The 13578-nt window shown below is 40.2% G+C and overlaps 1 protein-coding gene across 2 annotated transcripts in view; it reads left to right on the forward strand.

Moving 5' to 3' along the window:
• The window catches only part of TRPM6 (transient receptor potential cation channel subfamily M member 6), a 160435-nt gene extending 147661 nt beyond the window's left edge, over positions 1-12774 (forward strand). For both annotated transcript variants that reach the window (XM_007969515.3, XM_073021522.1), the window contains 3 exons: positions 2583-2634; positions 6925-7031; positions 10569-12774. In XM_007969515.3, the coding sequence (XP_007967706.3) occupies positions 2583-2634; positions 6925-7031; positions 10569-10702 (293 nt within the window). In that variant the 3' untranslated portion in view covers positions 10703-12774. The remainder of the gene's footprint in view (positions 1-2582; positions 2635-6924; positions 7032-10568) is intronic.
• The last annotated feature ends 804 nt before the right edge of the window (positions 12775-13578 follow it).

Consider the following 13578-nt stretch of genomic DNA (forward strand, 5'->3'; position numbering starts at 1 on the left):
GGCCAATTTTTGTATGTGTAGTGATGGGGTTTCACTATGTTGGCCAGGCCAGTCTCAAACTCCTGGGCTCAAGAGATCTGCCTGCCTCTGCCTCCCCAAGTGCTGGGATTACAGGTGTGAGCCACCGTGCCTGGCCTATTCTCTATTGGTCTATTCTCTATTTTCACACATTGAAAAGTCCTTCTGCCATTTGTGTGCCCCAAACTATGTATATATTAATCTTTGGACTGTCAGATTGGGTTTAGGGGTATAAAGGTTTGTGGATACTCTTTACCCTCATTCTTATAAGGAGTTCTGTTCCTTTGGGAACATAGTGCTTTAGGGAAATGAGATAATCAATCAGAAACGTGATTTTACTAGTGGTAAGGAAATAAAATTTCACTTCACAAGAAGTTCTTGATACGAGAAAAATAATACAAGTAACAGTGAACATTTTTTCAGCTTCCTAGGGGGCAGACACTTTGCTAAACAGTTTGTGTCCAGTAGTTCATTTAATCCTCTCAGTAACCCTGTAAGATAAGGCCCATTATTATTCACAATTTCAGATGACAAAACTGAGGTTCAGAGAGATTAAGGGAGCTATCCAGGTCACCCAATTTCAAGCTCTAGGTTATTTTTCTAAGGAAGTCAGTTTCATAGGGTAAAAGTCTATAAGGATTACATTTTCTTATGAAAGGTTTAGTGTATTGTAAAACATACAGACAATAGCAAAAATCTTTTTAGAACATACTGGCTAGAAAACATGAGTTTTCTCAACAAGTAGAAATATACTAAAATTTACAAATTTTACATAATGTTAAAATAATCTTCCCACAAGATAAGTTGCTTTCAAGCAAAGAGAAGCAGGGCTGATTAGAGAATGATCTCAGAAATCACTGGATTGTGCCCAAATCTTACTGGCTGGCTTGGAACATTTCCACCAGTGGAAATCAGCCTCCTCACCACTAGTATTTTGTAAGATATTCACTTTAGGTGCTGATTCCTGTTTTGATAAATTTTAACTTTACATTGCACCTATGTTACCTTTTTAGGCTTTAGTTTCATCTTTTTTTTCAAAGGTAAATTTTATTGAAGACTTATATACATTTAGAAAATTCACATAGCATAAGCATACATCTCAAAGAATTTTCACTACTGAATACACAGTTGTAACCATCACCGAGATCAATAATTTAGCGGTTTCTATTCTACTGTTTATAAGTAGAATAAAAGTATAAGTATGTGACCAGGCATGGTGGCTCAGGCTTGTAATCCCAGCACTTTGGAAGGTCAAGGTGGGCAGATCATCTAAGGTCGGGAGATCGAGACCAGCTTGACCAACATGGAGAAGCCCTGTCTCTACTAAAAATACACAATTAGCTGGGCATGGTGGCACATGCCTGTAGTCCAGCTACTCAGGAGGCTGAGGAAGGAGAATCGGTTGAACCCAGGAGGCGGAGGTTGTGGTGAGCCGAGATCATGCCACTGCACTCTAGCCTGGGCAACAAGAGCGAAACTCTGTCTCAAAAAAAAAAAAAAAAAGTGTAAGTATGTGTCTCTTTGATGGAGCAGAGGTTGTACCTGCAAAACCACGCAGCACCATGCACCTTGCTGAGCACTGATGGAATCCATCCAAGGAGACCACAGACCAGTGTTAGGAACACAAACTTTGGCTCAGCGTTAATCCTGTTATGACCATGTATGGACTGTGCAACCTCTGACAGATGACATAATTGGTTTGGACATCGGTGTACTCATTGATGTAAATGAGGATAAAATGTAAAATGAGGCTATGAGGATAACACTTTTCTTTTATAATTGCTGAGAATTAGAGAAAATAAAATTAGAATATCTGATATATGCAAGTGGTAAATGAATGACAGATGCCACTATCAGTAACTGTGAACACACCACTAAAACAATCATTTACGGCCTAGAAGTTTATTATAACAGAGGGTTTGTGGGAAACAGCGCATTAACTAAAATTTTCAAACATTTCTGAACAATTTTTATAGTGCATTTAATTTACATGATTTTTTTGAGAATTAAAATATTTAATTTTTTTATATTTAGTTTTTATATATCTTTATATGTTTAGGGGGCACAAGTACAGATTTTTTTTACATGCTTTTTTTTTTTTTCTTTGAGGTGGAGTTAAAGCTCTGCTGCCCAGGCTTGAGTGCAGTGGCGTGATCTCAACTCACTGCAACCTCTGCCTCTCTGGTTCAAATGATTCTTCTGCCTCAGCCTCCCGAGTAGCTGAGACTACAGGCAAGCGCCACCAAACCTGGCTAAGTTTTGTACTTTTAGTAGAGATGGGGTTTCACCATGTTGGCCAGGCTGGTCTCGAACTCTTAATCTCAGGTCATCTGCCTGCCTCCACCTCCCAAAGAGCTGGGATTATAGGTGTGAGCCACCGTGCCCAGCCAAATTTCTTACATGCCAGTATTGCTTAGTGGTGAAGTATGGGCTTATGATGTTTGATTTACTACAGAGTGACTGTGAGTTTTAAATTAAGAAATTAGAATTTAATTATTATTTTCTTGAATTTCTAAGAAAATGAAATCTCCATTTGCTAAATGAATTTTGTTTCTTCTTTTGAGGTGTTGGAGAAAATTTGACAGATCCATCTGTTATAAAACCTGAAGTCAAACAGTAAGTTATGTGTTATCATTTAGAAAATTGCATTTAACACATAGTAAATGGTTTTAAAAATAATTTACAAACATATATGTTCCCTGCCTAGATTCTAGAAAGGTTTTTAGGTAGCTTATGTATATAGATCAAAAACAATATGATTATAAAAAAGCATAGGTTAGGAAATGGGGGTAAAAAGAAAATACAGAAATATGTAAAATGATATTAAATCTGCAGTTAGATTTGTACACATAAATGGAAATTATAAGGACTAATGCAAATTCGACTGGGTTTCCAATGTGTAAGTTTAGCTTCTGCAGGTTTGATATGAGAACAATGTCATAGCCGAAGCACAGTTTCCTTTGTTGTCTTCACAATGGAGTCATTGCATCTTATCATGGGCAGCATCTTCCATCATGTGCTTATAAAATGAAAGCTGAGGGCATAAAGTGTGCTATTTAGTAACAGCAAATCTTATGAGAGGACAAAACAATGGAGTTTAAATATGAACCATCAGATAATCTGACTTAATTAAGATCTGAATTTTAAATTCTATAGAGAGATGACTCAACCTGTCCCTTGAATTCCCATGGAATTTTATCCCAGAAGCAGGCTTTTGGGAAGACTTGGCAGTAAAGGATCTCAGGTTGTATTAAAGGTGGGGTAGAAAGAAGTGATGGTGAGGGTTAAACACTGATCAATATGGCAGGCAACAATGGTTCTCAAATAAGAGTTTACATCACAATCACCAGGAGAGCCTGTGAAAACACAGATTGCTGGGCCCCACTCCCAGAGTTTCTGCTTCAGTAGGTTTGGGGTAGGGCCAAATAATCTGCATTTCTTACAAGTTCCCAGGGAATTATGATGCTGCTGGTCCAGAGACCACTCTTGAGAACTGCCAGCATACATTTTTACTTCTTAGTTGTCATAATTGTGTACACTTGGCCCCTGGGTAGTAGTTATATGTATATAACTACGTAAGTGGGCAATCAATAAAATCTGAAATTTTTACTTTCCCTCTCCAAGAACTCATAAATATTCACTGCTTTAGTGCTCTGTTATTTTACTGAGTGATTTAATCTAAATATGTAGGCTTCTATGCAAAGAGGCCCATCTAAAAGTGTATTAGATATTTCATTGGACTAGGTGAACTAGAGAAAATAAAGGTGATCCGTATTGAACATACACATCTAATTCCTATGATATTTATTTGACTGTGGCATCCATGTTACCACGCTTATGTACATAAAGACTTTATTATTTTTCACTTAAGCTCTGCTAAAGTGTTTTAGCTAAGAATATTATTTCTTCAGTAGCCCTGTATGCCTAAGGGTTAGTGGGTTAGTAGTAGGAATCTTATACTAAAAGTACTTTATAATTTTGCAGTGGAAATTTTTTGCATATGTAATGAACCAAGTTTATGTATACCCCATCTATCATTTATTAAATTTTGACCTTGGCATATGTCACTTAATATGACCTGAATATTCTATCATTTAGAATTCTAAGATTATATTATCCCCCTTGACAGGTAGGTATTTAATTGCATGCTATAGGCCAGTGGGCCTCAATTTCTATTAAAGTCACCTGGGGAACTTAAAAAAAATTGCCAAGGATTGGCATCAAATTAGAATCTCTGAAGATAGGGCTCTGATATCTGTATTTTTTTTAAGTTCCTCATGTGATTCCACGGGCAACCAGGATTGAGAAACTCTGTCTTATGGCAACTTTATTTTTTTATGACTTAAGGATAGTAACTCTGGAAACTGATAGGATGGCTTCATTGTGGCCTGCCTGGTTTTGTGGGGTGACCCAATTTTGGATGCAGTTGGCCTTCATGGTCAAGATAACAAGAACTACTATTTTCTCATGCTCGTGAGGAATTATGTCCGATTAGTTCCATGGGGCTCACATTTCGAATGCCTTACGTGTCTGAAGCACTTGCTACATGAAGCACGGGACATGGACCAACAAGGTCAGCATCATCGGGAAGAGGGTTAGACATGCAGTATCTCAGGACCCTGCCCAGACATACTGAATCAAAATCTGAATTTCTACAAGATCCTCAGGTGATCCGGTGTGAATTAAAGTTTGGGAAGCACTGATTTAAGCAAGTGCTTTCACAGGTTATTTATTTTAACCTTTGCAACAACAATGAAAGGAAGCATTTTCAATCCCAGTTCACAAATGAGAAAACCTAGGCTCAGTGAAGATGGTAACTTTCCTATGAGGAGAAGGGGTCAACGAAAGGACAACCCTCTACCAAAAGAGAAGATATTCTTGTGGTGTAAATTCTCATATCGTTTCTAATGCTTATTATCTCTTAACTTTCCCTAACCTTCTGCCTTGGTTATTGGTCATTTGGGATTACAGTTTTTTAGCTTGCTGCTTTGATAGTTTTGGGCATTTGACAAGTATGAAATGATGATGAGATGTTCTTTAGTAAATCTATGTATAGATGGCACTAATTAGCGTTTCCTTGCATGTGGAACCAAGCTACCACCTGCTTTTCCTGTGTTGTGAAAAATCTGGAAAACAGCTACTTGTATTTTTTTTAAAACCTGGTTATCTAAGACTGCAAGGCTCTAGGCGTGCTGTAGCGGGTAGATGCAAATGAATTTCCCTACAACTCCCCTTCATTCTCCCCTGCACTGGGAGTGGTCGAACTCCTGCTATATGCGTTTTGTAGTAATTTTGATTCTTTTGTCTTAACTTTCCCAGAGCTCATAGAGGGAAATCATGTAACTTACAGCTTTTATCTGAGATTTAGTGTTGCATCTCTAAGTTGGGGATTTTTGTGTTTTACTGGGAGAAAGAAATGGCAGGTATTGAAAGCAAATAAATGAAATATTCTAACAGGGTCATGTTGGAGAGACTATGAAAAGGCATTCTTCAATGTAAACGACTAAAATAACACTGTGTTTCACTTTATTGGCATCATAGAATCCCGGTCTAAATGCTGAGTGCTTTGACTTTTTGGCCACCTTCAGTTTCACCTTATTGAAGTGGTACCTTACCAGATGGACAGAGAGAGAGGAATAGTTAACAAGAGGCAGCTTATGCAGCCGGGTAAATACCACCAGAGCTGTGCTCTGTAAGAGCGATTGAGTGACCAGGAAAGTTAATCCTGGGTGTCTGTTCACTTGGTCTTCCCGAGAGATTTCCTCCACCTACTCGCCTCGGAGCAAAGAGGCGATCTGAGATCAAATTGACATCAGCCCTCATTCTGAGCTTGGCACATCTTCAGAGCAGCTACTGTTATTCTGCCAAAAGGAAGTGGAAATTGAGATAAATGTTTCAATCCTTGGATGGAAAAAAGTCCGTTTTTACACCACGTCCCTTTTGAAAAACCGCATTCCTTAGAAGCGAAGTTTATTGTTTCCTTTTGTGATAGTTTGCTTTTCTTTTTTCTTAAGACGTGGTATTTAAGAGTGGTAATTGAGTTCAGATTTTAAAATGTGCTGTTTCCACTCTGCATGTCATTAAAATAAAATATTAGCTTTCATAAAGTTTCTTGGGAAATGTTTCTGGTGTGCTCTGCTCTGTGGTGTGCTGTGTCAACATCCAAAGAATGATGGTCGCCTTTGATATGATAACGGATGAACACTGATCTTAGAATCTGCTGGGGATTTGTTATGATTATAGAGTATTCAAAAGGTGCCTTATATATACTGATTCTATTTGTAACTCTGTCACCTACATCGAGCATATGTACTTTACTTCCACCAACACATTGTGTCATAGTCTTGTCTTTCCACAAAAAGCCCAGCTAGAGCAGTTTGCCGGAGAGCAAGTGGCTTTGAAAGAGCCATGAGTACGGATCTAGGGTTTAGTTGGGTATTTGTTTTTGAGGATGGTTATTTTCAGAAAAGTATTTGGGTTGGAAGCAATGTCTATGCATCGTTTTAGAAGGCGTGTCCCAAAAGCAAATGTATTTTACTTTATATCTTACCTTTGGGGTATTCTAGTAGAACATTTGGTAATGAATGCCACTCTTTCACCCCATATGCATTAAAAAGGATTTCACTGTATTTTGTTTTAATGTGGTACATAGAAAATTCACTCTTCTATCAGATTAGCGTTGAAATGGTTTCACAGTAGGTCTTGGACTTGGGAACAAAGATTTAAGTGCATTTGAATTTTAAATTTGCAAACCTAACATTGTTGTTTCCCCAAAGTGCTCTGTTCTTTGTTGGCTCCTTCAAGTTTATTGGGTTACTATGGGATACTGTTCGGTATCTCAGAGAATCCTAGTTGAGCTCCTTTTTCTTAGCTGTGATCTAATTGATATTCTGATATTTCCTCTAGATCAAGAGGAATGGTGTTTGGACCGGCCAATTTGGGGGAAGATGCAATTAGAAACTTCATTGCAAAACATAATTGTAACTCCTGCTGCCGGAAGCTCAAACTCCCGGGTATGCCACTAACAGTTCTGTTTTTCTCTAAGTAAATCTCTCATAGAACAACATCCTTTGTAACCTGGGATAAAGTGGAGAATTGTAATCACATTTTTATCTCATTCACAGTCATTCGTAGGGCCTGACTTTCTGACTGCAAAATTTTCAAGTCTCTAAAGGGATTAAAAGGACAGGGATTTACTTTGGGTTCTGCCAAAATGTGATAAAACAACATGGGGCCCAATAGTTGTCACAGTCACTCCAAAGGAAAAGTTCCACTGACTTTAAATGGGATGAAATCTGACCGAGGCAGGTCTTTGCCCTCCCCACCCCCCACTTTGGGTCCTACCAGCTGCCGATGGCCTCAGGGTGTTGTCCACAGCTTTTCTATTTCTATTCTATTCTAATTTACCCATTGGGTACTTGGGAGGGTGTGGTATGGAGGGAAGTGACACCCTCAATCAAAGTAGTGCTTTTTACTGTAAAAATCTGCTACTTTAAACACACATTGCAACATGTATTTTTAAAAATCTGATTTGATAACATGACATACTTAAAAATTCCTATATAAAAGCAAGCAGCTGGAGGCCTGTGCCCTCCAAATGGGCAGTCCCAGCCCTGTTGCATTCCTTTCTTTTGTCCCAGAAGGGAAGCATCATGTGTACCTCAGCTTGCCCACTACTTTTGGTCACACCAAACTTGTCCTTACAGTGGGATTTCACATATCTTAAGCGAGTAGCTCTTCTTGCCTTATAATAAATGATCATACCCTGAATTTGAAGTCAGTGAAAGAGCACCATCCATTGTAACCTGGGATGGGACAGGTGTAAATTTACAACAAACAAAGGTGATTTTTTTTTTTTTTTGAGACGGGGTCTCGCTCTGTCGCCCAGGCTGGAGTGCAGTGTCGCAGTCTCGGCTCACTGCAACCTCCGCCTCCCGGGTTCAAGCGATTCTCCTGCCTCAGCTTCCTGAGTAGCTGGGACTACAGGTGCTCGCCACCACGCCCAGCTAACTTTTTGTATTTTTAGTAGAGACGGGGTTTCACCATGTTGGCCAGGATGGTCTCAAACTCCTGACCTCGTGATTCGCCCACCTCAGCCTCCCCCAAAGTGCTGGGATTACAGGTATGAGCCACTGCGCCCAGCCACAAGGGTGATTTCTAATCTTGTTGGAGTTAGAGGTAGGGGGAGCTCCTGTGGTGAAGGCATAGAGAGACAGAGCTGGAGCAGGCTTCCAGTTCCACTGGGAATATAGTGGTCAGTCAGCGATGGGGAGATCAAAATGCAGCAGTCAGAGAGGGGAGGGCCATAACTCTTACAACTGGCCAGGACTCACTCTCACAAATCACATACCTGACGTGGCAAAGAGATTGTGCACAACCGAACTGCCCACTGGCTTCTCTGGTCAAAAGGAGCTCAGGAAGGGGCTGGGACTGGACTGAGAGTCATCAGGACCTCCAGGTAAGGGCCCTCTGGAAGGCAGGAGCTGACAATGATCAGAGTCATTCCTTGATGGCAGGCCGGAGTCCGGCTCATTCACTCAGCATCCTCCAGTACTGTCCTTTTCCCAGGTCTGATTCATTCTTACCCTGGGAGGGTAGCCTGCATTCTACATCTAAGGAGATGTAGAATACATCTTAGATGTAGGACTATATCTAAGGGGCCAGGACACAGGGAGACTTGAGACAGAACTCACTGCTTCCAATCCTTGAGCTCAGTTAGTAGTCCTGTAGGATTAAGCCTAAGATAATTTTTTTACATTACACTGGTAGGTGTTTTGTTTGTTTGAAACAGAGTTTTGCTGTTGTCGCCCAGGCTGGAGTATAGTGGGGCAATCTCAGCTCACTGCAACCTCCGCCTCCTGGGTTCAAGTGATTCTCCTGCCTCAGCCTTCCGAGTAGCTGGGATTACCGGTGCCTGTCGCCACGCCCAGTTAATTTTTGTATTTTTAGTAGAGATGGGGTTTCACCATGTTGGCCAGGCTTGTCTCGAACTCTTGACATCAGGTTATCCACCTGCCTCGGCCTTCCAAAGTGCTGGGATTACAGGCATGATAGACTGGTAGGTTTTGAGTAATTCAGCAATTCCACCATCTCTAGTCCTAATTCATCTTTTCTTTCAAAACCTTAGTTTTTGACCGACATTTAAGTGGAAATAAGAAATATCCTTGTTTATTCAGACATTTGCTAATCTAAATAAAAAAAGAGTTTTGTCTGGAAAATAGGATTAGAGGTAATTTTTCATTTTTGTTTGATTACATTTCCCTTCATATTTTTTTTATATGAGAGGCAGTTTAGGATAGTATAAAGGGCATAGGCTCTGTAGCCAGAGAGCCTGAACTCACATTTCAGTTCTGCTTTTTACCAACTATATGACCTTGGGCTTCAGTTTCCTCATCTGTAAAACAGGTATAATAGCACCTGTTTCATAAAGTTTGTGTGAAGATTGAATTATGTAGTATACGTATTAGTCTGTTTTTATGCTGTTGATAAAGAAAATACCTAAGACTGGGCAATTTATAAGAGAAAGAGGTTTAGTGAGCTTACAGTTTCACGTGGCTGGGAGGCCTCACAATCATGGCAGAAGACAAGGAGGAACAAGTCACTTCTCACATGGATGGCAGCAGGCAAAGAGAGAGGTTGTGTAGGGAACCTCTCGTTTTTAAAACTATCAGATCTTGTGAGACTCATTCACTATCACGAAAAGAGTGCAGGAAAGATCCATCCCCATAATTCAATCACCTCCCACTGGATTCCCCCCATGACATGTGGGAATTGTGGGAGTTACAAGTCAAGACAAAATTTGGGGAGGGGACACAGCCAAACCATATCAACATACATGTTCAATAAATGTTGATTGTTTTATTATTAATATATAATATGTATTAGTTTTATGTCCACATAATCCTCATTTAGCATTAAAAATAATATAAGAAATACATGTTCTAGGCTAGCAAATACAATCAGTATAGCACAAAAAGGTCACAAACATTTTAACCCCATTTTCCTCCATACCTATCTTACAAAGGTTATGCCTCTTAATATTTTCTTTTAACTTTTTTCTTTTCAAATGGAAGGAGGGCTTAGGAAGCATAGGCTCTGATAACTGGATGGAACTTTTATTGGCTGTACCAAACCTGAGGTGCAGGTTTTGTCACAGAAAGCTGACCACTGAGATGAGGAGTCAGCCTTCTTGGCTGACCTCTCTGCCTCTGCCTGTCATTCAACAGTAAAATACCCCGTTTCCCATTTGGTCTCACTTAACTCTGGCCAGATTATGCCTTATAGGGCACTGTGTATTGAAGCAAGCAAGCAAGTCTTTCTTCCCTGCCCCCATAAACAGCGCCCAAACAGCATAGGGAAGGGAGAGGGGATATTGGGGTGGGAAAGGAGGCTTAATTTAGACATGGTCAAGGGTTTGAGTTCCACATATCTATGGTCTGAGGAAGAGGAGATCTCTCTGAACACTTGGCAAAGCCTAAAGTCCCATTTCTCTTCATGAGCAGTAGGTTCTTGGGGATCCACTATAACCTTTTTACTTGTCCTCCTTGCAGATTTAAAAAGAAATGACTATTCCCCTGAAAGGATAAATTCCACCTTTGGACTTGAGGTAAAAATAGAATCAGCTGAGGAGCCTCCAGCAAGGGAGAGGGGTAGAAATTCCCCAGAAGATGATATGCAACTATAAAAAGGGAGGAGCAAGAAGATCCCAGTGCTTGCCCTGCCTTCCAGGAGCTCTGTGATAGCATAGATTGATTGATGTGACATTGATTACATCAGCATCTCCTTGGAACACGCCTTCTGAGCCTCACATCTCCTTCTGTCCAAAGGCCTCATTGGTATATGATCAATGGGTTCTCCTAGACACTGACCTCTGTCCAGGGCACTTTGCAGCTCCATCCTCAAGTTCCACATGAAGATGCTTGGATGAGTCAGCTGGGAATATTGTTCTTGTATACCTCATTGCTTTAGCTGGTCACTTGGAACCTTGGAGCAGAATCCTGCACATTAAAGGATGGGGTGAGGGGGAGATACATTTATTTTATTTTCTTACTATGTGTGCAGACTGGACCCCCTACTACTGTTTGTTACCTCACCCACAGATTGTATTTATATCTATATATATGTTCATAAAAAGTTATGTGATTTCCTCCTCTGTCTTTTCCATGGCATAGGACTTTGAATAGCAATGATAGGAAAAACAGTGGAATGAGGGTGAATTTGCACAGATTGGAGCATATTCCTGCACAAACTACCAAGTATACTGGCGAAATCTAGATGGGTTTCAGATATTGTCAGTGAATCATATAATGCCTGGATATTTCAGGTTTCTGTAAAAGAAAGGGAAATTTAAAACAAATACCCTTCCATATATAATATATACAGTATACATGGGGTATACATTTTATATATATATACACACACATATATATATATATATATATATTTTTTTTTTTTTTGAGATGGAGTTTTACTCTTTTGGCCCAGGCTAGAGTGCAATGGTGCGATCTCAGCTCACTTCAACCTCTGCCTCCCAGGCTTAAGTGATTCTTGTGCCTCAGCCTCCCGAGTAGCTGGGACTACAGGTGTGCACCACCATAGGGCCTGGCTAATTTTGTATTTCTAGTAGAGACGGGGTTTCACCACATTGGCCAGGCTGGTCTCAAACTCCTGACCTTAGGAAATCTGCCTGCCTTGGCTTCCCAAAGTGCTGGAATTACAGGCGTGAGCCACTGCGCCTGGCCTATTTTTTTTTTTTAAACAAGAGAACAAGAATATGAAGAACTGGAAATTACTAAAAAAGGGTTTCCCTTCCTTTAAGTGCAGGGGTACAATTAGTTAGGAGTTGACTAGCTCAGCCTGTAAAACACCACTCCTCTTTCCAAAGTTGTATATATAATATTGAAGGTTAAATTACTCTGTGTCAGGTCCTATGAAGAAAGATACGGTTTCAGACTGAAAACATGTTTCACAGGTGTTTGCTTCCTTCCAGGGCAGAGTCCCTATTCCCCTGGAGTAAAGAATGTATATATATTTTGAAATATGGCTGAGAACATGTCATTGGTTTATGAGGCCCAAGGTGAAGGACTCCTGGAAGCCACGCTGTGTAGCGTATTTGAGGGATCAGTCATCCCTCTTGTATGCTGGGCCTGGTTGCCCTACCTCGGACAAGCACCAACTTTTCACATAAGGAGAGATTGGGGGCTGGGAGTCCTCTCCACATCCTATTGCATCCCCTTTCTTATTATAAGGTGCCCCAGTCCACTGGCAGCAAACCTACTGGGTTTGAAAAATTCCAACTTATTTTTATCTTTAATCCTGACATTAGCTGACTTGCTACTGAGCTTGGTTTAAAAATCTATACTCCTACATTCTTAGGTGTACAGGGGAAATGTTGAATAGGAGGGTGGAAAACCAAGAATTTAGTATGCCAATGATTGCCTCTGATTCTTGTAAGTTTGAGTTCCACAAGGGTTACTTTACACCCCTTTTACTTGGGTTTTTGGTTGGTGGAAGGTGGGAAATTTGGGTGATTTATTGATTGGCAATGAGGATAAAATGTTAATCCTTTTTTGGGGGCTTAACAACTTTATCTCATTCTACAAATCAGTAAAGGAACAATTGGTACTCACCTCAGTGTTGCACTCAACTATGAAAAAAGGCAGAGTTTGCGGGCCAAAGTAAAGACATCAGTCCATTGGTCAAATATTTGTTACCTGGAATGGAACTTGAAAGCAAATACATTTGGATTTCACATTTCTGTGGTGTGCTTTTTCTTTTGTTTGTTTTAAGAAAAATCAACAGAATAACATTTTTAAAAGATGAATTGCTGAGCATAAGTCATTGTGGGAATACATGAATGCAAATACCAGTGCAGCAGTCTTGACTTGTTGACTGGTCCATGACCACAAAAGGGTAGAGTGTTCATTCAGTCAGTCGATTTTATTCAGCAGATATTAAGTGCCTTCTCTGTACTGCATTAGTGATGCGGATGTGGTGGTGCACATGGCATATTTTTGTCCTCAGAAAGCTTTGTCTCACGTTTCTTTTTGTTTGTTTGTTTTGTTCCACGTTTGGATTTCTAAGCAAAGAAATTTAACTTCTGGCCAAATGTCAAATTCAGAAATGTGTTTCATATCCTATCTGCCAGTGGGCAGTAGGTTTGGACTGGGTAAGAGAATTAGGACAAATAAGAAGCCATGGCTGGGGCTGGTTTTAGGATCTACTGAGGAAAAGCAGACCGCATAATCCTTGTCTGAGCACAAAGGCCATATCACAGACGGGATCTGAATTTGACTTTGGCAACCAGAGAAGCAGCCACGTTCCAAAGAGACCTCTCCTGAAGGCACCCAGTGCATAGGATTTTCTTTGCTCAAGGCCATATGGTCCTGGAGTGACTCCTGCCCCCTGCTATCTTAAAGCTTCTTAGAGCTCTGGGGAATGGAATCAGATATAATTTTGGGTGTTTTTTGCCCTGTTGTTATTTTCTGCAGTTTTGCAAAACAAATACTGGGTGACTAAGAATTCCCAGCAACCATTTAGTCAATGCTTTCAAAGAATTTT

Source organism: Chlorocebus sabaeus, chromosome 12, assembly GCF_047675955.1.
Source record: "Chlorocebus sabaeus isolate Y175 chromosome 12, mChlSab1.0.hap1, whole genome shotgun sequence".
Lineage (NCBI taxonomy): Eukaryota > Metazoa > Chordata > Mammalia > Primates > Cercopithecidae > Chlorocebus > Chlorocebus sabaeus.